Source organism: Alligator mississippiensis, chromosome 8 (assembly GCF_030867095.1).
Source record: "Alligator mississippiensis isolate rAllMis1 chromosome 8, rAllMis1, whole genome shotgun sequence".
Classification (NCBI taxonomy): domain Eukaryota; kingdom Metazoa; phylum Chordata; order Crocodylia; family Alligatoridae; genus Alligator; species Alligator mississippiensis.
This window is the reverse complement of record NC_081831.1, coordinates 36843153-36868037: the sequence shown is the minus strand read 5'-3', so window position 1 is coordinate 36868037 and position 24885 is coordinate 36843153. Positions and strand designations below refer to the sequence as shown.

The 24885-nt window shown below is 46.8% G+C and overlaps 1 protein-coding gene across 1 annotated transcript; it reads left to right on the top strand.

Moving 5' to 3' along the window:
- Nucleotides 1-599: 599 nt before the first annotated feature.
- CLIC2 (chloride intracellular channel 2) lies at nt 600-24885 on the top strand. The gene is made up of 6 exons (XM_006261443.4): nt 600-861; nt 13901-14010; nt 14568-14693; nt 18123-18229; nt 20672-20853; nt 22734-24885. The coding sequence occupies exons 1-6, from the start codon at nt 805-807 to the stop codon at nt 22893-22895; spliced, it is 744 nt and encodes a 247-aa protein (XP_006261505.1). The 5' UTR covers nt 600-804; the 3' UTR covers nt 22896-24885.

Sequence of the window (24885 nt, the reverse complement as noted above, 5' to 3'; positions counted from 1 at the left end):
CATAGCAAATCCTTTCTGAGCATGCTAGTTGCACAGGTGGAAATAGGGTCTAAAGGCTGTGTACCAGTATGTACCAAGTGTACATTTACCTTTAGACAGCTAAGTGTCACTTAGACACATAAAAGGTAAAATAGGATTTGGGTGCATGTTCTTGAACCTTGTGTTTGGTGGAGGAAAGATGATCCCACTATACACAAATCTCAGGTCACTCACTAATTATTTTTGCTCTGAGTGTTTGACAGGAAAATGTAGGGGTCAAGGAAGGGATGTTCTCTGAAGGCGGAAACCTTTTCCCTTCTCAACAGCCTAATTAGATAAGTGACCTCTCAAACTCATGAAGCGCAAGGCAGCCCATTTCCTGTGATAAAGGCTCTTGTGGGTGGGAGTTTACAGTAATGAAATTGGACTTTTCTGGGACAAGAGCCCATGGGCAATAACATCTGGCTGGCTTGATATATGAGAGAAGGACCTTGTGCATTTTTTCAGATAGATGGGGGTGCTGAGTCACAGCTCGGACGCCTCTGTGGAAGTTCCCCCTCCCACCCACTTCACAGCAGGTCATCGCACACACCCTGTAACTCCTCCTCAATTTATAATTGGAAGGAAGGAAAAGAAAACAACACAGCTGCCCAGTGGTGAGTGAAGAGCAGAGGCAGTACTTGGTGCATCTCCATTAAAAGGGGCCTCTGCTCTACACCACTGCTGCTGGATCAGATCGCCACATTCTACTATTCAACAAGTCTATCTGAGAACTATTCAGCTCGCCTCAGTGGAGAGAAGCAAACAGTTTCGCAGCAAGACAGAATGGCAAGCTTGAGGCACAGTCCCTCAAAGGAGCCTGAAATTGAGCTTTTTGTGAAGGTGAGTTTCTGACAATCCGGATGCTTATTTTTTTTTATTTCTGGATACAAAGGACAGTGAGCCACTAACCGCGCCACATATTTTTCATGAATTCAGCAGCAGTTTTTGGGTAACTTTTTTATCCTTTCAGAATTTGTGGAACTGTCCCATGTTTGCAATTTTCAGCTGTGAGTACTGGCAACTTGACTCGAGTATTCCCAGAGTCTACAACTAAGCGTCTCCTGCAGTTGGCTGGGAAACATGTCAGGCATGCCCAGACTAGGGGAATTCCCACTCCGGATTCCATAGAATTCTCTACCTCCTACTGCATAGTGCCCTAGGACACTGCAGAGTGCTCCTGTTGCCTTCGGGATCCTGTTGTCTTCGTGATGATGTTGCTGTTATTAATGGCTATGATGATATAGATCACTCATGTAGCAGAGTTCCCAGAATGCAGATACGATGTGCCCTAGCACAGAAGAGATGGTGTATTGAATAAGATAAAACAAAAAAAATAATTTCAGCTTTTCTTCAAATTGTGATTACAAAACAAAGTTTTTCCTTTTTCAGAGAGAGAGAGAGAGAGTGTTGTTGTATGTAAGCAGAAGTGACTTAGCTGTGAACTATTCTCTGGAAATGTTTCTTCCTTGCTTAGGGCTTTCTGGTTTCCTCTGGAATGTTTCAACATTTCTCCTTAAAAATTTCATAGCAAAAGTGCAGAAAGCAATGAAGATAGAAGCCCAGTTTTCCAAAGAAATTCTAGAGAAGTCTGTCAACCTGCGGCACAACACCATGGTCTTGACCATGTTATTTGCACAGGCATTGATGTGACACTACAGCAATGCTGGATCATATGATCTTGTTTATAACATTTCAGTGCAAATGCTCAGGCTCCCGGTATTCAAGCTGCAAATAATGTTAAGATTCTAAATCTTTAAAAAATGCGAATGTTCTAAAAATGCCATTTAATTAGTTATTAGTTTATTCTATTACTATTAAAATGAATCCCTCCCACAGCATATAACCTAACCTACTTTTTTCTATGATCTTCTCATTTTTCTGTGATCCTGTACATTAACCAATAATGATTTTTAGAGATGTTTCTGGTGGCAGTTGCACTAGACGACCTTTCAAGACCCAAGACTCCTGTTTTCTATGAGTTTATAATGCTATAGCTCTAGATTAGAGAACCAGGCTCAAATGCTGTTCTCACTGTTTGTGATATTGCCAAAATTATACAGCTGTCAAAAATAAGAATATTCAGGGATGAGAAAATACCCTCCATTAATCCCTCAAAGACTAAATCCAATCTTGAGTAATATTTGTATATGCATTGCTCCTCACCCTCTTAGCTCTATTGTGCTTCCACAGAAGCTGAGGTTGATAAGACTACATTTGGCTTGGGGAATTTTGTTGTTAGATTCAGCACCCCTGTCATTCTCTGTTTCTATTTCACTGTTACCAAGCTTGTCCCCAACTGTTACAGAGCAGACTGTTTCAAAACTGCATCAGATTCAAGGGGGTTTTAGTAGAGAAGGGAAACAAAAAACAAAGCAAACGCTTAGTCAGTACTTCCCCTAAAATGGACCTAATTTAGCACTAAAAACCCCCTCAAGGCAAGTACGGTATTGGAGAATTAACAGCCAGACTCTCTCTCATAAATATCAGGGTAAGTCTGTAACAAAATGGGGTGCTGGGCAACTGCAAATCCTAATGAAGTCAAAAGGAGTTATGAGTGTTCAGTTCCCATGGAGAACAAGAGTCAGATTGCGCCAGCATTGGTGTGAATGGAATGAGTCCTGAAATTCCTCATTCTTTTGTGGGAGGAAGGGAGGGAGGGGAGATGGAAAAGATACTCCAGGGTGCTGCACAGCCTGGGTTCCTAGCATATAGCATTTTGCAAGCCACAGCCCCCACAACCTGGTCTGGTTTCTTGGCAAATGCAGATGTTTTGACCCATAAGACATAGATGGTGGGCTGTCCCCTTGCCTCCCCCACACATGTGCCTTTGCTGGTGAAACCTTGAAGGTTTACTGGTAATTTCTCAGCATGGATTTTCCCTCCTTGTAATCAGTGTATCTTTAAATGCTACTTATTACCGTATTGTGTTACACTGTTGTGCCAGGTGCTGTACAAACTTATAATCAAGGAAAACCCCTGGCTTCAGGAGTTTGCAGCCTCAAGTCTGTAACCCAGCTTGCTGTCTAGTGACTCTTCAGCCCACACCAGTTCTCTACTCTTGACTTAGCCTCTGCCTTTTGTGAGTGTGGCCATACTGCTGTGTGTGTGCAACATTAAAAACTGCTCTACCAATTCTTTCCCAATGAATTGTGGGAGAACTTGTCTCTCCTTTGGAAGTCCACATATGGGAATTGTGGGAAGGCGCTGGAGCTCTATCCACATTTGAGTTGAGCTAGCCAGCATCCACCCTGTGTAATGGTTATATTAGCAGCTGAGGACTACTGCTACTTGAGTTTGAGCTTATATCCCTCAACAAACCAACCAAATCAAGTCAAGAACATGGCCACATTTTAGAGTTAGTGTGGACCTGACTTGTGTTAGGGGCAACACTAGAGTTCACTCTGAAGATAGGCCCTCATTAACCAAGACAGGCAGAGTGAGATTCTCTCCATTTCACATGAGGAAAAGGCACAAAGATGATAAAACCCAAATCCTAATAGGGATTTATAAACTCCAAATTGTTAAGGTATGAACAAATGTACCATTTACCTCTTTAAAAGAGGAGCAGAGCTGCCACTTGGGAGTGTACAGCAGATGTAATTATCTAACTGTTATCCTATGTCTGCATGATCTTGTAGCAGTACAAGTTAGCTAAATCACCCCAACTGTGATGCTGAATGAAACGGGTTAAAATTGCAGTGGTTTTGCAGCCTGTGCAGAATCAGGTAGAAGTAGCAACTGTGGTGCAACAGTTTATATGTATTCCATGAAACAGTCATTAAGTCTGTTTATACCAGGGGTATGCAATGTTTTTTGGCCAGACTGCTGAAAAAACCACAATGTCTACCTTGGAAGGTGCCAGAGTGCCAACATGCTGGACCCCAGAGTAGCTATTTGCAGCCTCCCAGGAGCAGCCTGGGCTCCATGGCCAGCAGCAGCTGCTTAGAGCCCAGGCTGGTGGTGGTGTGCCGAGCAAAAGGGCCTTGCGTCCCATGCTCGGCACGCATGCCAGGGGTTGCTGACCCGTGGTCTATACCCTTAATGAACTCAAGGAGAGTTAATCAGATAACTACCTCTGAGGATCCACGCTTGAGTTCTATGTCCAGTGTCACACAAGAAAGCAGGGGCAGAGCTGAAAACTTATTTGTCTGTTACAGTATTATCTATCCCTGATATCAAAAAGACTGGCTTCAATACCATGTGATTTTTTTAATGCTGAGATTGTGGACTTATTCTGTCTTCTGATTATTTGCAACTTCCTTTGCTTCCCTTCGCGTGGTCATGTGAGAGAAAATTGGTGTTTCTGATGCTGGACATGTATCGAATAGGATGTTTCTGGATCATGCTGCAGCAGCTTTTGCAAATGACTGATGGTGTAGGAGCCTCTGGCTTCTCTCCAGCCCCTCCAAATTCTAATTAATTAATTCTACATCACTCACCCCATCTACCTGCCCATCCCAGCCTGGTAATTAATCCTGCCAGCCCTTGCCAAACCCACAGCAATTCTGCCTTCACATCTGCTTGTCTCCCAGCCTCACCATCAGTTCTGCCCTCCCCATGCATTATCCCTGAACAATGCTAATTCTTCTCTATCAGCCCTTCCAGAGGAGAATGAGGCAAATACTCTCCTGGTTTCAACAAAGGCTGCGGGCCAGCCCCTATTGGGAGCGCTGCTGGGGTTCCATAGATGCTCTGAGAGGCAAGACCACAACCCCACCCTGGGCATGAGTCAGTGGCAGCAGAAGGAAGGATGACATCATACTGGGACTGAATTAGCAATGTGTGTGCTTTACCTCAAGCATGCCCAGGTGCAGCATGACTACTGGGAGCCAGCCTGTGGGTACCTTGGTGCTATAGACCATGTCTGGCTCAGCCAGTGCAAAACTCCACATCAGGCTCAGGAAACCCACATTTCATTTGCTTGGACCAACCAAGTGGTATTGCCCTGATCACCTATCCCAGGAATGAGCTTCCAGGTGGTCCTTATCTGGTCAGCTGAGCAGGGGTTGCAGAAGACGGAAAGCAGCAAGGGAGGTGGGATATTCTCATACCAAACAGTAGCTGCAGATCCCTTCCTCAAATGAAACCCAGCATGCCTGGGCCTCTGAGCCTGTCCCATGGAATCCCCATGACCTGAATCTGAAGCCACTAGCCCTAAGTCAGGGAAGAACATCTCAGTACTCCCTGTACTCTTGGACATTCGGCTGAGTGATATCAGAAGACAGAGCCTAACATCATGACTGGCAATAAAGGCAAGAGTTAATGAAAATCACCTGCTCCATCAACTGTTAACAGAAGACCCAAATAGATAGAAGCTTAAGCAGCTTAAAAGTCATAAACCATTTATATATGAAGCCCACAAGCTCCTGAAAGAGCTTGTGGATCCTGAACCAAACCTGTGAGCAGCAATAGAGTGGGCCAACCACTGGGAAAGGTCAGACCTACTCCTACAGCATTTCATACCAACATCAAACAAGTCCCCATTGGGCATGACCTTGACAGAGAAGCATGGATCAAGCCAAACAGACTGAGATCTGGATATGGATCAAAGCAATACTTCACAAAATGAACATTTTGGTCACCAGTACTTCAGCCAGTAAAGAAGATGAGAAGACACATTTCCCTGTTAGCTGCAAGTCTAGATGCTCTGCCCCTTCTTCCTCAACAAGTCCCATAATATTCTGCTCTGCACTGGTCACTAGGAGGTGCCTGTATATGTGTGGGGAAGCTGCTCTGACACCTTAACTGCAGCGTGTGGTAACGGACTCCATTAATCAAGTCTGCTGAGCGGCTAATTAGTGTGCTTCAGCAGCCTCCATGTCTTGTGTATTCAGCAACCCTGTGCTTCAGAAGGGTGGTAGGGGTGCTTTAAATAAAGCTCATCAAATGAAGTTTAGTTACAGTGCCCCTACTACCATTTTGAACTGTGGGACACTGAATACGAGCTGCTTTAATTAGAGCAGCTCTAGTTAAAGTGCCCCTCCCCCCACCCCACCCCACTCCCCAGAGCACATGTGAAGATGCCCTAGGATTTGTAGCCTGCTCTTTGTTCAAGGGAAAGACTCTTTTTGTAGGGAGCCCTATTCTGGACCCCAATACAGTGAGAGAAGGCAGTGGGCACTGGAGAACTGCAGACTCCAAGCCCCCAAAAAGAAGCCTCAACTCCTCACATGAGCAGCCCCCACCCCAAACTCAGTTACTGAGGCCCAGCCACGCAGGGTGCCCCTGGGGACCATGTGAGAAGCCTCCCTCTGGCGAAGGAAATGTAGCTGAGAGCACTGACTTCCACATTGCTGCTCCTGCCAAGGCCTTCTCATTCATAAAAGACAATGTCTGACGCACGTAAGGATCAGTTTTATCTAGTCTTCTCTCAAACGAAACATTGCTGAGTTTTGATCAGAAGTGTTCAGTTACTCCATGGTGTCACTGCCTTAGCTGTTTGACCAGGAGCAAGGTCCACAGCTGCTTGGACCCATGCAGTTCTACTGAAGTGATGCAGCTAAGTCGGTATATTCTGGATGAGGATCCAGCTGTAAACTGTCAGTCATTGGACTGGCTTCTTTCCTGAAGTGGTCATTCTGTTCTTAAAATTTAGCTGTTTCTAAATTACCCAAATTCTTATATAATTGTAAAAGACTAGAAAAAGAAGTGTTGACCCTTACAGCTCCTGACTCTGCCACTTTGATCCCATCAATCAGTTTCTACTCCTTTGTCTTTGATCTACAGGCTTCTCCTTTTAAGTCAACCAGGCAACAATCCTTCTGTCTCTATTGTTCTCCTTTTCCAGCTTCTGTTTCCTAACTGTCACTGGACTCTCTGGTCAGGGTGATACAACTTCCTAGTCCAAATGGCAGGGAGAGTTCCTTGAGCTCCCTAGTATTTCAAGTGACATTTCGACAAATTTGACAGGGTTTAGTACAGGTTTTGGAAGGGGAACTTCACTGTCCCACACATCCTGTGTCAGTGCATCTGGACCTTTATCTAGTGAGAATCACATCCGTGGCTCAGAAGGTGGCTCATTGAGCCATTGGCATCACTAAAGAGTCAACAGGAACTCTCTTAGGGCAACTTGTACTGGAACAGTCAAACTGTGAGGAGCCTATCCTTTCTCCTCAAATAGGTCACTGTATATCAGCAAGCAGGCAGTGATTTAATGTAATTTTGGGCCTGACTCTGAATCTGTCATACTGCAGTGAGAAGCAATTTCTTTATTGTTTTGGGGAACATTGATCCTCCACCTTTGGTTGGGAGTCTCATTCTTCAGTTGAATTTCTGCTGGGCTTATCACCCCATGTGTTAGTGCCATTTACCCATACGGAGTCACAACCCTTAGTCTGAGAAGTGCTAAGGGCAGGTTCTGGTTTCTTGGTGCTAAGTGTTTATAAAGGAGGAATTAATCATTTGAATAAAAGCTCTGTGTGCTTTAATAAAAACAAGCCAGGTATCTGTCACACTTGTATTAAGTTTAGTTCCATCCCCCTTGCAAACAGACAATGAATAACATTTTAATGGACCCTTCAGTGTATAATTTATGCAGTATTCCATTTTACTATAAATTATAAAGAAAGATCAAACTCAGTCACATACCCTGTCTGTATCTTAGATTAGGCAGCATCTCAGAGGAGAAACACAGCTAAGAGAGGGGAGGGTTGGATTCTCCTCTGCAAGTATCAGCAGCAGGTTTATTTACTTGAGCCCTGAGCCTAGCACTAGATCTGCTCAGTCAAGACCTTATCTCCCCTGTAGAGCCAATGGGAGTCTGAGCCACAGACCTGAGCCATGGACCTGAGCCAGGATTTAGGGCCTAAATCCTATCACTTACACCTGAGAAACCCCAGTGCAAGCTATGAGACTGCACTGATATCTGTGAAGGTAAGATTTTTTAAAAGCACCCAAGTGATTTAGGAGCCCACTGATTTCCAAAAGGATTTTGGTTTCTACTTGCTTACCTCTATTTTACAAGCAGGGCTTGGGTTCCTAATTCACTTGGGTGCTGTTTTAGAATTTTCTTTTGAGCCTACTTGGGTCTGCAGGACTTTGATTCTTGGTGGTGATGCAGGAGCAGAAAAGAGCCCAGCTGGTAGACGTATATAGAACACTGGGATGACAGACGTCTTCTCAGAGCACAACCTCCCCTTGAGGAGCCGTGCACTGGAGAACAACCACTGGGGCTAGGGACAGACATTCAAAAAGCCTGAGCCTGAATTGATTCAATCTTTGCATGTTAGTCTAACCTGGCTAGTCTAAACTGGTTTGTAACTGCATAGACATCTCCTCTGGATTGAAAAAAAGAAGGCACATGCCTGCAGTGGCTCAGGGTAGAAGCTGGAGTGCACTAGAGCAGTCCTCCATTCCCTTTGACAGTGAAGAGGGGCGTATGGGCAGGACACTCTGATTAGAGAGGGGTTCTCTCCCATAGCAGGGAGTTGCTAACACAGTGTTTATCATCCCTAAATCAGTGTTTATAATCCCATTAAGAAAACAAAGCCACTCTCCATTAGTTCAAGCTTTTCTTAAATAGCTTTTCCAAGGAAGGAATTCATAGATTCATAGATGTTAGGGTCGGAAGGGACCTCAATAGATCATCGAGTCCGATCCCCTGCATAGGCAGGAAAGAGTGCTGGGTCTAGATGACCCCAGCTAGATGCCTATCTAACCTCCTCTTGAAGACCCCCAGGGTAGGGGAGAACACCACCTCCCTTAGGAGCCCGTTCCAGACCTTGGCCACTCGAACTGTGAAGAAGTTCTTCCTAATGTCCAGTCTAAATCTGCTCTCTGCTAGCTTATGGCCATTATTTCTTGTAACCCCCGGGGGCGCCTTGGTGAATAAAACCTCACCAATTCCCTTCTGTGCCCCCGTGATGAACTTATAGGCAGCCACAAGGTCGCCTCTCAACCTTCTCTTGCGGAGGCTGAAGAGGTCCAGGTTCTCTAGTCTCTCCTCGTAGGGCTTGGCCTGCAAGCCCTTAACCATACGAGTGGCCCTTCTCTGGACCCTCTCCAGGTTATCCGCATCTCTCTTGAAGTGCGGTGCCCAGAATTGCACGCAGTACTCCAACTGCGGTCTGACCAGCGCCCGATAGAGGGGAAGTATCACCTCCTTGGATCTATTCATCATGCATCTGCTGATGCACGATAAAGTGCCATTAGCTTTTCTGATGGCTTGTCACACTGCCAACTCATGTTCATCTTGGAGTCCACTAGGACTCCAAGATCCCTTTCCACTTCCGTGCCACCCAGCAGGTCATTTCCTAGGCAGTAGGTATACTGGACATTTTTCCTCCCTAGGTGCAGCACTTTGCATTTCTCCTTGTAGAACTGCATTCTATTGTTTTCTGCCCATTTGTCCAACCTATCCAGGTCTGCTTGCAGCTGTTCCCTGCCCTCCGGCGTGTCCACTTCTGCCCATAGCTTTGTGTCATCCGCAAACTTGGACAGAGTACACTTCATTCCCTCGTCCAAGTCGCTGATGAAGACATTAAAGAGTATCGGTCCAAGGACCGAGCCCTGCGGGACCCCACTGCCCACACCCTTCCAGGTTGAAACCGACCCATCCACCACGACTCTCTGGGTGCGACCCTCTAGCCAATTCGCCACCCACCGGACTGTGTAGTCATCCAAGTCACAGCCTCTTAACTTGTTCACCAGTATGGGGTGGGATACTGTATCGAAGGCCTTCCTGAAGTCTAAGTATATGACATAGACCCCTACTCCTGTGTCCAGGTGTTTTGTAACCTGGTCATAAAAAGAGACTAGATTAGTCAGGCATGATCTGCCTGCTACGAACCTGTGCTCGTTTCCCCTCAGCATAATTTGTCCTGCCGGGCTCTCACAAATGTGAGCCTTGATAATTTTTTCAAAGACTTTGCCAAGGATGGAGGTGAGACTGACTGGCCTATAGTTGCCTGGGTCCTCCTTCCTCCCCTTCTTGAAAATGGGGACCACATTGGCCCTTCTCCAGTCCTCTGGGACTTGGTCCATGCGCCACAAGCATTCAAATATTCCTGCCAGTGGCTGTGCAATGATGTCGGCCAGTGCCTTTAGTACCCTCGGATGGAGTTCATCTGGGCCTGCCGACTTAAAGGCATCCAGTTCTTCCAAGTGACTCTGCACCATCTCAGGGTTTACGCATGGTAGTCTGGTGCCTTGCTGCTGCCTCTCTACAACCCCAGTGAGAGACTTGTCGTGCCCCTCGCTTAGGAACACTGAGGCAAAGAACTCGTTGAGGAGTTCAGCCTTGTCCCCCCTGTCTGTCACCAATTGTTTCTGCCCATTTAGTAGGGGTCCTATTCCTCCCTGGGCCTTCCTTTTACTCCGTATATATCTAAAAAACAATTTCTTGTTATCCTTTACTTGGGATGCCATCCTCAGCTCCATGGTAGCTTTGGCCCGTCTAACTGCCTCCCTACAAGCACGAGCAGAGGAGGTATACTCCTCTTTGGTGATCTCTCCCTGTTTCCACTTTTTATATGCTCCCCTTTTGGCCCGTAGACTGCCCTGGATTTCTCTGGTCAGCCAGGGAAGCCTCCTGGCCCCTTTCCCTCTTTTACCCCGCATGGGGATCGTCTCGCTTTGTGCCTGAAGGATCGTTTCCTTAAGGGACAGCCACTCTTCTTGGGCTCCCATCATTTCAAAACTCCTACTCTGCAGTGCGTCCTTGACTAATCGCCTGAGTTCATTGAAATCAGCTTTCCTAAAGTCTAGCACTTTCACCCTACTAGTTACCTTACCCACTCGACGTCTTATGAAGAATTCTATTATTAGGTGATCACTGTCCCCCAGATGGCTACCGATCTGCAGGTCCCCTACCATGTCATCCCCTGTTGCCGATACCAGATCCAGTAAGGCATTCCCCCTAGTGGGACCGTGCACCTCCTGTGTCAGGTGGAGGTCCTGTACACAGGTTAGAAACCTGCGTGAACGGTGGGACTTTGCTGTCTGCGTCTCCCAGCAGATGTCTGGGTAGTTTAGGTCCCCCATGACTACCGCCTCCTTAGCTTTTATGGTCTCTGAGAGCTGCCTCAGGAGCCCCAAATCTAGTTCTTCCCCTTGGTGTGGGGGTCTGTAGCAGACCCCTACCACCAAATCCCTTTCTCCTTGCCCCCCATGTAACCTAACCCACAATCCTTCTACTTCCTCATCCTTCGATTCCGAATGGAGGAACATTACCAGCTACCTGTCGATTAGCTCCAAAAAGCCCTAAGCCAAAACAGTCCTGTCTGTTTTGTCCCATCTCCCACAGCACAAACCATAGCCAGCATGTGATATGCTAACTAATGCTGAGAGGTGTCTGTTTAAGGCAGAGGGGTGGGGGATCCCTAAAGCAGGAAGTGGTGCAGGGGAGTGGGGAGAGCAGGAAGAAGCCAGGCAGACCCCGCTGTACTTGCAATCTCTGCTGGAGTTTCAGCCAGGATGCAGAGGGGAAGGGCCAGCCCAGCTCTCTGGAGGAGAGAGCCCCACCCAGCCCAGAGAGTATGTGGGGATGCTGGGGTACTCTGATTTAACTTAAACCAGGAAGGGGTCTGGGACAGACACTGCATAAACTGGTTTGACCCAGATCAGTTAAGTCTGATACTACTTTCAGCCAGGTTTATCTCAAGCTGGTTTATCTCATGCTGGTTTCAGCCATTTTCAAACTGGTTTATGTGCACTGAATATCTGTTCTGTTAAAGTTTTAAATCAGTCTCTGATTGGTTTATGTGTAATGCCTGTCCCTAGCCTGGAGGATTCCACCTCTCCAACATGGACCTGAGCAATCCTAAGTGCTGATCCTTCCAAATGCATGCAGGATTCTAACAAAAGCTGGCCTAGATGTGCTCACTGATGTGGACATGGGCTGTCCAGCTGGTAGCCTGCAGGGCACATGTGGCTGAGAGAGGTTGTTGTCCAGCCCCTGGACTCCTACTTAACTGCCACCCACCTTAATACTCTAGCTGCTACAGCAGCCAAGGTCTCCCACCCCTCCATCAGCTTTTGCTTCCTGCTCCCATCCCACCAGGGGAGTCTGTGGCGTGGTGCAATGGTGTGCATGTGGGGGGACAAGGGGTTACATGTGCATGGTGCAGGGAGGGTGCAGCACATGGCTCACGCTAACGCAGCCCACCGCTAGGGTGGCTCACACGGTATGTGGCCCCTGGCCACTTAGAAGTCAGACAGCCCTAATGTGAACTTTTACAGGTCTTAGAGGACTGTCTGCTCTGTGCCTGACAGAGTTAGTTGGGGATCAGTTTGGGTCTCACTGGCATTACACAGTGAATCTCACTGGCATTACACGGCTTGAGGACTAACTTTCTTTTGCAAAAAGGAAGTCCTTCTGGCCTTTGGAAATTCTGAGCCTGTGGGACATTCTGCCTTGTCCCTTTAACTCAGCGCTGAAGCATAAAAGAAAGCAAGCTACTGTTTTCCTGAAAAACATGAGTGCATTTCCCTCCACACCCTCCTGAGGTTTATTTCCTCCCCCCTAGGAGAAACCTCCCTTCCTTTCATAACCATTTGCAAACTCCTTCTCCTAGCCATGCTCAGTGTGTTGACTCCCCCTCCCTTTATCTTATTTCCCATCTCAGGAGCCCATCACAATCCCAAGTCCTGAAGACAGCATGTCCAAATTAGGGCAGCAAGAGGCACAGAGAGCTGCTGTATTGCCTTCACCTCTGCCCCAGCTCCCACCCAAGGTTATAGGAACAATATAGCACAGACTTAAAAAAGAAAAAATAGTCTGTGTGTAATGGTGGGCGTATCAAGCTCAGCAGCCTGATGGTGGGAGCACCTGCTTTGGACAGTTGTGACCATTGGTGGTGGTGTGTTGCAGGCATCCGGGTGCCGTGCTGATGAGGCTGGTAGAACAAGAGATGAGATTAGACTGAGTCTTTCAGGTTTGGGCCATTTTCACTGTAGCATGGCCAAGTGTGTGGAAGTGAATCCAAAGGTGTCTCACCCAGCTGCCCACAGGAGTAAGCCCTGGTGATGCTGCTTGGGGGTGGGAGGCTGCCAGGCTGTGGCTTGATGATGTCTGAAGTGGTGCACAGCAAGCTTAATGAGCCACTGAATCAGGCCTGAGCCCCACTTTCCCCCATGTAACTTGCAACTCTTCCCCTTATAGACCCCACTGTTGATTTAACCCACTGAGACAGAATGGAAGGTACTGTGACAGAGCCCATTATCTTGCACATGATGGTAGCAGTGTAGGTGTAAAATGCCACCCAATCAGAATGCTCATCCTGTGTCCCAGATGAGGGGCCAGAGGTGCACAGTCCAGCTGAGGACAGCAGCAGTGACTTGAGCCCACTGCTACTTCCCAGTCCTGCACTGACAAGGTACTGGAGCCTCTCCTCTCCCCTCCCCCACTGTAATTTCCAGCAACTGGCTGCTTCATCTCTGAAACAGATCTCCACCTTCAAGAGACCCACCAGGTTTCTGGGCTGGGGTTTGGAAAACATGGGCTCAAACCTAGATCTGGATAATATGATTAGGTATTTCTCTGAACAAGGGGCAGGGCTTATATCTGAACATCATGTGTGTAGGCCATGGACACAAATCATGATTGCTATGGGAACCACGCAAGCCTCTCCAGCCCCAGCCTTTGGAACTTTTGAAATATTAGCCATAGGATTAATGTTGCATCTAATCAACTTAGATTTTGTTTGTTTTTTTAAAAACAGGCAAAAAACAGAACAAGAGATCATTGACACTGAAATTCATTCAGGTTCCCTTCTGTAGAGATACAAGTAATTCAGTTCTGCAGGTGCTCCCCTCTGTTCACCCAGCAAGGTACCATAGCAGCAACGTCTGAAAGAGCTGTTCTTCAGCAGAGCACCCCCAGAGTTGTGTGAGGCACTGGATGCTTATTGAACTGCATCATTCTATTTGATCTCCTCTGCAGGCTGGTCTGGATGGAGAGAACATTGGATATTGCCCCTTCTGCCAACGCCTCTTCATGGTGCTCTGGCTCAAAGGAGTCAAATTCAATGTGACCACAGTGGACATGACCAGGTAAGGGAGACAATGGTATTCATGGCATCAGGACTGAGCAGGTAACCACCACAAGGGAGCACAGGGCTTCTCCTTTAACAGTGTGAAGCAACAACATCTATGTTAAGAGACATGCTGGAATGTTACTTTTCCCTCTGCATTTCAGACCTCACCTTCTGTAAGCATGAAGTTACCGTTCATAACACTCCCTGATACATCCCTGGCAACATATGGTGTTATGTCACTGGGTGATGATACATGTCAGCTAAGTGGACAGTTGCAACCAAATCCTCTTCTGATTTACCCCATACCAAGTTTCCCTTATTAACTTCTTTGGGATTGCACAAGAGAATTTTTACCAATACAAGCAGCTGTGACTAAGCAGCTGGGGATGTAACATCCACAATGACATTTTACCAAGTCATGTTCACCAAAAAAATCCTGTGATTCATTCACCAAAAACTCCTGTGATTAAATTTCCTTGACAAGGTGACTGTGCACCTATGGGTGGGTCTGGGGGTGAGAGGGAATCACACTCACAAGTAAATCCCTCTTTTTCTTTTTCCTATTCATTTTAGGAAACCAGAAGAGCTGAAAGACTTAGCACCAGGGACAAACCCACCATTCCTGCTGTTCAACAAGGAGTTGAAAACAGACTTCATTAAGATAGAGGAGTTTCTGGAGCAGACCCTGGCCCCACCTAGGTATTTCCCATCTTCTAGGCAGGAGTCTCTAAGCCCTTTGCAAAATGTATCAGTCGGACAGGGGTTGCTACTTTACAGAGCAGGAAATTGAGATGGGGCAGTGATACCCCTAGGAGCCTTGGCACTGCTAGCAGCACTAGAAATAAAATGTGGGAACCCTAGTACCCAGTCCCTGGTCTGAGCAGCACAGCAGCCTTTGTGATCTTTCATGAAATGACTGTGTAATGAGTACCCAGAGCTGGTGTGAGTAAATCAGCAGAGACAAGCATTTACCCTGAGAAGCAGTTGGTTTGCCTGGCAGTTGTTCCTTGCTGTGAATGGCTAGGCTGTGAGGAAACCATTTGGTCTGTGAGATAACACAATGGGAGGAAATACACTCTGTGATCTCTGGATGCAGAGAGCAGGCAAAAGGGGGAAAAAGGCAGGCTGGGAGAGGCAGACTTATGGGGTGCTGTGTGGAGCATGTCACAGGTGCATCTGGTCAGAGCCTCAAGCAGCAAACACTGTTATTTTTGCAGTATATGTTGCAGAGCAGAGGGAGTGGGGAACCTAAAAGCAGTTTTGGTTCTCTTTTGCCTGCTTGTTTTTTAAAAGGGCAGGTGCATTCATCTGAGCCAAAGAAAACACGCAATCTGAAAGATATGGAGTGCAGCCAGCTCGGGGGGATGTGATGCACTCACTCTTGGCTCTGCCCCTCACATTCTGCTGCAGTGATCATAAACAGGAGACACCTTAAGGGGCCAGAACTTTTCACAGTCATGAACCTGAGGCCAGATCCTCACGCAAATTCACATTGGTAGTATCAGTGACTTCTGCCATTTTACACCAGTTGATGAACCAGCCCCTCATCTCTCATTCACCTCTTTGTGACTGTCTGACGGGGGCACGTTTGGTTCCCAAAATATCCCTAAATGCTTTGCAAGCCCTTTTGACAGAGAAGGAAGTAGAACCCTGCTCTCCTTGTCCATGTCTTCTTGTCTTAGTTAAGTCCCTCTGGAGTGTCCTGCCAAGGTCCCCTCTGCTTGTCTAGCCAGGCGTCAGAACTATGTGATGGGCTAGCTGGTAGTGATTTAGCCCAGGGGTTTTGAAAGGGTAAAAGATGATTGAAGGGCTTGGGATTCCCTTTCCTCACCAATACATCAGACCCTAGGAATTCCAGACTGTACCCAGGACTCAGAGCGGCTGGGATAGGGCACTCTGGGAGCTCAGTCACTCTTGGTTCAATCATGCTAGATCAGCCATTGGCAACATTTCAGGAGCAGCGGGCTGCAATAACCCAGCTTGATGCAGCTTGGCTTGAAGCAGGCTAGTCCTTCTGACCCAGCCACTGCCATTTCTCAGTTTCACCCAGTTGCCTCACAAATGAGAGACCCTAGCACTTTAATGCCACAGAAGCCTCAGCTTTATGGGGTGGATAAAATCACTCCATGAGCTGGAGGTTACCAATCTATGGGCACTTATACACATGATAGGGGTTTAGTCCTCAGGGTTTTTTTCTATTCCCCCTAAATTGGAATGGTGGGTTTTTAATTGAAACCCACCGTTTCAATTTTCTGTCATGTTACAGATCCTTTTTCTGCCCGATCCTTTTTTTTTTTCTTCGATCAGAGTAGAGAGAGCCAGTAGACCAAGTAGCCCCTGAGCTGTGGGAGGCCCCTTCCCTCTGCGGCAGCAGCACACCCTAGGGCCACCCAGGCAGGCTACTAGCAGGCCAGGTGCTGCCCCAGGTTGGAGGCAGTACTCAGCCTGATCCAACTGTCCCCCAAGCCTGGCCAGGGAGCAGCACCCAGCAGGCTTCCAGCTGGCAGGCTCAGGGAACAGCTGGATTGGGCCAGGTGCTGTCTCTGAGCTGGGGCAGCACCTGGCCCACTAGCAACCCACCCAGGCAGCCCCAGGGGGCACTGCCACTGCAGAGGGAAGGACCAGGGCTGCCCACAGCTCAGGGGCCATTTGGCCTGCCAGCAGTTGGCCCCCTGGCCACGGGAGAGACAGGCAGACTCCACCGGAAAAAAAATGGGTTGCCCCTCATTGCTTTTGCCTTTAGCAGGCACCTGCTGAAAGCAGAAGTGGTGAGGGGACCAATCCTTTTTTTCTGCAGAGCCTGCCTGCCTCTTCTGTGGCCAGGGGGGTTGAGCTGACATCTGGGTGTAATTTAGTTTGCAACAATGCAAACTTATCTAAAACCCCCAAAACCGGCGCACGGGTAATGCATGAATCCATTAAGCCACACAAATGACATTTTTGTCATGTGTACATTGTGATGACTGTCACATGTACAAGAGCCCCATGAGTCCAGTGTGCCTGTTGGGGATTAAGCTGAGCCTGTAGGACAGATTTCCAAAAGTGCTCAGCACCTTGGGTGTGTGGTGGGTGCTGGGCTTATTGGAAAACCTGGTCCCTACTTGGGGGTGCTGAGTCCCTCTGAGGACCAGCCTACCATGCTGTTGGGAAGCATGGCTACCTCCTAACGTGCTTCATTTGTACTGATTCCCAAAAATGAACTGTGTATCTGTCTCAAATCAGCCCTAAGCACACACCCACCACTGCTTTGGGCTCTCTCTCAAGGGTACTTATTAACACAGACTCAGAGCTTTAAGGCTGCTATATTGCCTCCATTCTGGGATTTGGCAAGGCAAAGTGGGAGTGAATGGATGGGGCTTGCTTCATGGTACTTCTGTAGGGCACGGTGACATGCCGTGAATGTCCCAGTTCTAGACTTTTAATTGAGGGCTCCTGGGCACATCAGGACACATCGAAACTATAAGGTTCAAACCTTTTATGGGTCTATGGTTGGGCACATGAATGATGCTGTGTCCCCTTACGTAGGTCACCTCTGAACAGAGTTTGCTCCTTATTTAAAAGTGTCTGAATATACCACAGCAGAGCACAGAAATGGGACCAATCTGATTCTCAGTTCAGTGCCACAGACTAAAGGGGAAAAGCAGGATTGCCTTGAGGTGGACAATGCTGGTGACAGAACAGCTCTCTCTGCTGGTGGAAAGGCTTTTATACTTGCAATATTCTTTTATACCAATAAACCTGCTTTTCTATCTACCTTACTCAGGAAGAACTATGGTAATTCAGGCTCTCACATGATAGTGATACTGTTTTCATGGCTGAAAAAGCATTTTGGGATCCCTCTAAAGCCAAAAGTATTTCTCCCTAGGGAATCTGTGTGTGTTTCTTTCTCATCTAATCCATCTCATGCTCCCACTTGTGCCAAATCCCTTGCCTGACAGAGCTGCAAGTGCCCCTTTATCCCAAGGGCAGAACTAGTTGATGTCAACAACACTCATGCTTTGAAACATATGTCCATTCATAGCTTAAATAATTACCAGAAACCCACAGGGGATTATGTAGCCACCCAGCCAACTAAAGGGTTCAGGGAATTCTTTTATATAAATTAATCACCACAATTCTCTATTAAAGGTACCCACACTTGAGCCCCAAATACAAGGAGTCCTTTGATGTGGGCAGTGACGTCTTTGCCAAGTTTTCAGCATACATCAAGAACACGCGCAAGGAAGCCAATGAACGTAAGGGAGCCTGTTGTGCTTTGTACTATTGCTACCCCCCTATTCATTTGCTCTGGGAATGTAATTTCATGGATTGTAGAGTAAACCGTTGGAGATGCAGATCACACCACCAGTGGGATCTGAGGCCATTGATTGGTATAAGAGTGTGGATGTTTGAAGGCTAAATGAGGATTCAAATGTTCCAAGAAAGGTAATGTAGCCTCTGCCACATCAGGAGGAGCCAGGAGTTGCCAAATATTGGTGGCAACTTTTTGTTTGCAGGCGTCTGTTTTTTGACAGGTAAATCCTGTTGCTAGGCTGGAATTACTTCAGTCTCACACATTCCATCTTCCCCAATGAAGCCTGCTTGGCAATTAAAGGAGCAAACAGGAAGGATAGGTTTGACCCAGCACCATTTGGAGAATGCAGTCCTTAGCAAAACACCCACCTGTTTCAAAGCTGAGACAGCAGAAGCTGTGGCCACCACCCATGCTCCAAAAGCAGCTTCTAGATCCCCTCAGAAGGGACAGTACAAGCAGCAGGTTGCAAGCTAAGCTGGCAAAGAGCTCTTTATCTGCTGTGCATGGTGGACAGTCAAACCTTATAGCCCATCTAAAGTGCTGTCAGTACTGTGCAGCAGTGTTGGCTCTTTGGATGCCAGAAAGAGAAAAGCAACAAAATCGGTATCTGTTAGGCAGCTTGATGGTTGCTATTAGCAGCTCTGAAAGCTGACTAGCTGAGGGATTGATTGAGCCTGCCAGCTCTGTGAAGGTAATTGCCTTCTATTGAGGTAATTGCCCTGTAATGTGTCATAGCAAGGTGCTCAGTGCAAGTGGTTTGCACAAACTAGCTGGCATCTTAAGCAGCACCTTCAGGATTAAGATCAATGGGAAACAGGAAATGGCTTGTGCTATGTGCATGATTTCAGTAACTACCTATGTAGCCATGGGCTTCTTAAGTGGCTTTGATTGTATGACTTAACTGTTATTGAGGTCTGCTCATGGGCCTGCCTATTACTTGGTTAGCCCTAAAATGCCAACTGTCTCCATAAAAGACACCTAGTTCCTTCCCCACCAAATCCCTCAAGCCATCAAACTCTGCCCTAGAAATTCTGCTGTGCATTAGGGCCCAAGGCCAAGCTCCCCCTTAGCCCACCCATCCCTCCTTTCCCCTAGTGTGTTCAGTACTCATCCAAACTAAGAAAGAAGGAAGCACAAGAAGTTTCCCAAGAGCCCTGCTGCACCCTACTTTCGGCCTCTACTATCTGGCTTCAATGACATGCCCATCGCCTGCTCCTTCTGTCAGCAGAGGGGGACCCTCGTTCATGCATCAGGCTACATCCTCTCTGCCCCCTCCTCGGGAACATCTTCCTGAGGTTCTGGCTGGACTTCTCCGTACACTCTTTCTGCTCCCCATCTGTGGCCACACCATGTTCTAGGACCACATGGTCAACTTCTTCCTGGCTCTGGCTAAGCTCATCATCTACCAGATGAGAATGGAAGCTCTGGCCAGGGGGACCATCAATGTTTGTGGGGCCATTTTTCTGTCACTCCTATGTGAACATCTTCAGGCAGAGCTTCACTGAATGGCATCCACAGGGTTCTTGGGCTCATTCAAGGTACAGTGGGTGCTGACCAATGTGCTCTGCTCAGTGTCCCCATTCGGGATGCTCATTACCCTCTGACCTTCACCCCACCCCTGTTTCCTCTTCTGTTGTTCCAAGAAACCTATTGTTATGCTTCTAGTGGCCTCCATAACTGAGGGAGGTTTATCATTCCCTTGGTAGACCTAGGCATACCACATCTTGCAGTTAGAGAGAGCACAGGAGAAACCATAGGGGGACATGATTCCTGGAAGGGCTGTGCACTCGAGTTTCCTGTCCCTCTCCACTGGAGCCTTTTTAGGAATCAGTCTTCCTGATACATGTCTGCCCTTATGTGCTTTGAATGGGGAGAAAAGCAAAGCAGATCAGTGGGGAAAGGGAAGCTTCTATGGCTTAGTGTAGTTGTGGATGACTCCTAGAATCACCCATTGTAGACAGAGAGTCTGCTCCTCTATAAACATTTCCTCTCACAAAAGGTGGAAATGCATTTCTGGAGCCCTTCCCAAATCCTAGAAGTCCCTGGAAAGTGCCACAAAGATATATCCTGGGGTTTCTTCTCAGAAGTCCCATTGGCAATGTGAGGTGGATCTCTCCTGCGCAGATGTTCCTGTTCAATGGAACAAAGAGTGTAGACTGTGAGGAAGGGGATCCTGTGGGTAGGTGGATTTGTGTGTATCTGTACACACTGGAGGAGGCTCAACATCTGAAGGTGAAGGCCTGATTCTGATCCCAGTTGTAGTGATGTAGACCAGGACTAGCTCCACTGAAGTCAAAGAAACAGCAGAGAAACTGTGTGAGTGAGAACATAATCTGGCTTCAGGTTTTTAAATTGCAAATTGTGGTTTCTTGTTTTGGTGCAGATTTTGAAAGAGCTCTGCTGAGGGAGTTCAAACGCTTGGATGACTATCTGAACACACCACTCCCTGAAGAGATTGATCAGGACAGTACTGAGGAAGTCCTGGTCTCCAAAAGGAAGTTCCTGGATGGCGACAGACTGACACTAGCTGACTGTAACCTGTTGCCCAAGCTGCATATCATTAAAGTAAATATACTGTGTAGCTGTAGACTCAAAACTTCCAGTCCAAAGGAAAAAGGTCACCTACCATGAGCAGATGGCAAAGGGTAGGGTTCAAAGGGCAACAATTGCCTACCACTGAATGGGTTTAAAGGGCACAGTTGGCTTACTCTGGGCAAGTTAAAACAGAAGGTGCCTGAGTGATGTGATGGCCCATTCCACTGAAAGTTAATAAGACCTGTTCATCTATTCTGGGTCAGATGGGGTCCTCTCAGAAGAGCTTTTAAGCATATCTAGGTATTCCTCTGAAAAGGGAAGCTAGAACTGATGATCTGCTTGTTAGCTGTGGGTGAATTTTCTCCCCAGGGAAGCCATGGAAAACCCATTACTCAAGGTACCTAAAACTAATCAGGAAAAGTATTGGCAAGAGCACTCTAAGGAAAATCCCACCCTGGTCCCTGAACTTCAGTGAAGCGAGACACCAACAGCCTTGATTCAGCCATTGTGCCATTAGTCAAAATCTGGCATGTTTCTCACTGGCTCTGAAAGGTAATGTCGTGGAGGAAAGACCTCACAGTGTCATTCCCTCTACATTATGTGATGCCTTGGAGTTACCTTGGGGCTATAGTTTTTACTGTTGCTGCTTCTGGGATTGTTAAAAGATCTTTCCCTCCAGTTCAGAGTCAGCATACACCTCATCTGTGGTGAACAATGAGTTCTGAAGTTATGGAGTGAATGGCTGCAGGAACAGAGTGTAGTGGGTAGTAGCCAGATCCTGACATAATGGATGGCTACACCAGGAAAGCAAGTGAGGTAGCTGAGAACCAGACCTGATGGGTTTATTGATCTCCAACCAGCAAAGCTGGCTGTATTCTTCCTCTTAACAAGGATATTGATTGAGCAGGGGAGAAAGGACTTGGGGGAATTTAGTGAATTTCACTGTTTCATCCACTTCCCGATTTTCACACTTGCTTACATGTGGGCTACCTTGACCAAGCAATAGAGACCACCTTGGAGTTCCAAATGACAGTACACTCCTACAGGTTGAATATATGAACACATCCCCTGGTGTGATTTACACTGGTTTGGGGCAGCAAACAAATTACACTGGCAGCCAGAAGGCAAAGACATACAGTTATTCCAGTTTAGTTGAATTAGTAGGCAACTATCACTGCACCCACCACCATGAGGCAGGTGAGCAGGTAACAGGCACTTAAGAATGGATGTGGATAGATGATACCTAAACTGGGATAACTTATACTGGCAGTTTTACCCCTGCTTTTTTCACTATAGTTCTCCAATGGGTCAGTCATTTGTTTAGTGCTTTTTTTAAAACTGATGTAACACTGGCAGGAGCAGAGTTGGGAACTGAACCCAGCTTTCTCACAGTCAATAACCTGAGAACAAGCTCACCCTCTTCCCGCCCACTACAGTGGACATTATTATGAGGAAAGGTTGAAAGAAGTGGGATTATTTAGTTGAGAGAAAAGATGGCTGAGGGGGAAAATTGGTACTAGCTTTCAAATACAAAAAACGATTCTTTTAAAGAAAATGGTAATAATTGTGTCCACAGGGGGCATGACAAGAAGTCGGGTGCTTAAGTTGCAATAAAGGAGATACAGTTTAGCTATTAGGAAGAACTTTCTTACTATAAGGGTAACTGAGTAGCAGAACAGTTTACCTAGAGTGGTTATGGAGTGTCCATCATTGGAAGTTTCTTAAGAGCTAGTTAGACAAGCAATTGTGTGGGGTGGTTTAGACAGGAATGATCTCACCCTGAGGAGGGGGTTGGGATAGATGACCTTATGAGGCTCTCTTCCAGACCTGTTTCCCTATGATTCAGTGATTTCATCTGATTCACAAAAGGCAATTACCCACTTGTACTTGCTTTCCTTTCTCCTTCCTAGATTGCTGCTAAGAAATACCGAAATTTTGAGATCCCAGCAGACATGACAGGCATCTCGCGCTACCTCCACAATGCCCACAGCTGTGATGAATTCACCCACACGTGCCCTGCAGATGAGGAGATTGAACGCACCTATGCCACTGTTGCCAAAAAGATGACCTAGGGTAGGCAGCCATGTGAGAGGTTTTTTGGAGCTCCTTTTGCAGATGGAAACGCTCCCAAGAATGATGCCATCTTCTGAATGTCCATGCCAGTAGGAGCTGTCATGCCCTTCCACATTCAGGCACTCCAGGGGAGGAATCTTTTAAGACGTAATTAGTAATAACCTTTTGGAAATAACTCCCTTGCTTCACAAAATCTGCTGATGCTACTCTACTCCTGTGTAGATTGACTGTACCCATTATATTATATCTCTGACTACTGTGCATATATGTATGTTACTACCCAGCTGCAGAAGCCATTGCTGTTTTATTCCTGAAAGACTGGGATTTCCAAGAGTCTTCTGAAACCACCAGCATTTGCTATGTAAAATATAGCAGAGTGGGTGACCATGTGGCACAGAGAGGCATAAGCACCAGCTTTTCACAGCTCCAGGACAGGGTGCAAGTGATATCTTTAAACACTGAATAATGCATCTTCGTAAATTCCTAGATTTGAAAGCCAGCAGGAACCATTAGATCATCCAGGCTGAGTCCAGGATGCCACTGACCATTACATTTCCCTCAGACCCACCTGTCATTTGTGTTTGGATAAAGCACACCTCCCAGAGAGGCACCCTATCCTGAACTGAAGATATCAAAAGCTGGAGAACCCACTACTACCCTTAAGAGTTTATTTAATTGGTTAATCAACCTCCCTGATGAAAATTTGTTCCTAATGCCTCAATGAATTTGCAGGCATTCCATCTACTCCCTGTGCTCAGGAGGTGCACAGGGCTGTGATTGCAGGAGCTAGCTGCTGGTTTGGAATGAGGTGCACTGACAAAGCCAGAGGAAGGCCAAAACATGAAGGACTCTGCAGGGCATGGAAGTGACCAAAGCCATTGAACTACAGTCTTATTCTCCTCTCCTGCCAGTTTTACATGGCAGCATCTCCACTGATTTCAGTGGATTTCCCTTGATTTAAGTCTAAGTTTAGAGGAGAATTAGACTTATACACCCCAGTTGCAGTGCAGAGCACCAGCAGCAGAGATCCCATTCTGATCATGTCATTTGTCTAGTGAGTGCCCCAGATGGACTAAAAAACTCAGCCAAGACATCTGTTCCTTTCTTCCTGGCTGTGGTATGCATTGCTGAACTCAGGCATTCCAGTCCTAGAGCTCTGAGTCCACTCCAACAATTCAGGAGAGGGTCCCCTTTGAGTTGAGGGGGCAGACGTTCATGATTTTGGAAGAGGCCAAGAACTTTTATCCAATTCCCACATTCTACTCACTCAACAACCAACCAGTCAATCCTGGTGAGCAAAAATCACTTTGCTACGTAAAGCAAACTAAGTTTTACAGTGTATCTAGGGGTGTGTGTGTGTGTGTGTGTGTGTGTGTGGGGCGCTCAGATCCACAACTTGATGCCACTGGTGTAGATGCACTGAAGAACAACAACAGCTGAGGATCTGGCTCACATAGGCATCTAGCATAAGAAACTGATGCTGATTCGAGGGAGAGGAAAAAAGCCCTTTTCTAGCACTGCTCATCTGTGGAGTTCATGCCAGGCCAGGCCATAAACCAGGAAGTTGGAAGGTGATGACCAATGCTCTTTCCAGATCTCCTCCCTCACTCTTTAGGGTGCAATTCTTCCCTATCTGAGCATGAGGGAAGTCACAGGCACTTTGCATGCTCATAAACCTCCCAACCCCATCCAGTGTTTTCCCTAAGTGGCCACATGATTATCAAAACCCATACCTGTGAATTCAGCCAGCCCTTTGCCAACTGAATGGAAGCCAGTGGTGATGTAGAAATACTGTACAACTGTAATAATTCTGCCTGTTATGTCATAATAGCTGTAGCTATGCACTGGGCTTGGAATGGCTAAGGGCCTATAGAAAACTCACTAAGCTTTTCTTTCACAGGTTTGCACTAAACACTGAATATTCACACTCCTGCTTCTGATATATATATTTTTACTAGAATGACAATAAACTTTATTTTATATACAATA

Excerpts from the sequence above, each read along its gene's own strand:
- CLIC2 (XM_006261443.4), top strand. The coding sequence starts at position 805 with ATGGCAAGCTTGAGGCACAGTCCCTCAAAGGAGCCTGAAATTGAGCTT. Across the intron at positions 862-13,900 it reads AAATTGAGCTTTTTGTGAAG|GCTGGTCTGGATGGAGAGAA; the intron begins GTGAGTTTCTGA and ends TCTCCTCTGCAG. Across the intron at positions 14,694-18,122 it reads CAGACCCTGGCCCCACCTAG|GTACCCACACTTGAGCCCCA; the intron begins GTATTTCCCATC and ends TCTCTATTAAAG.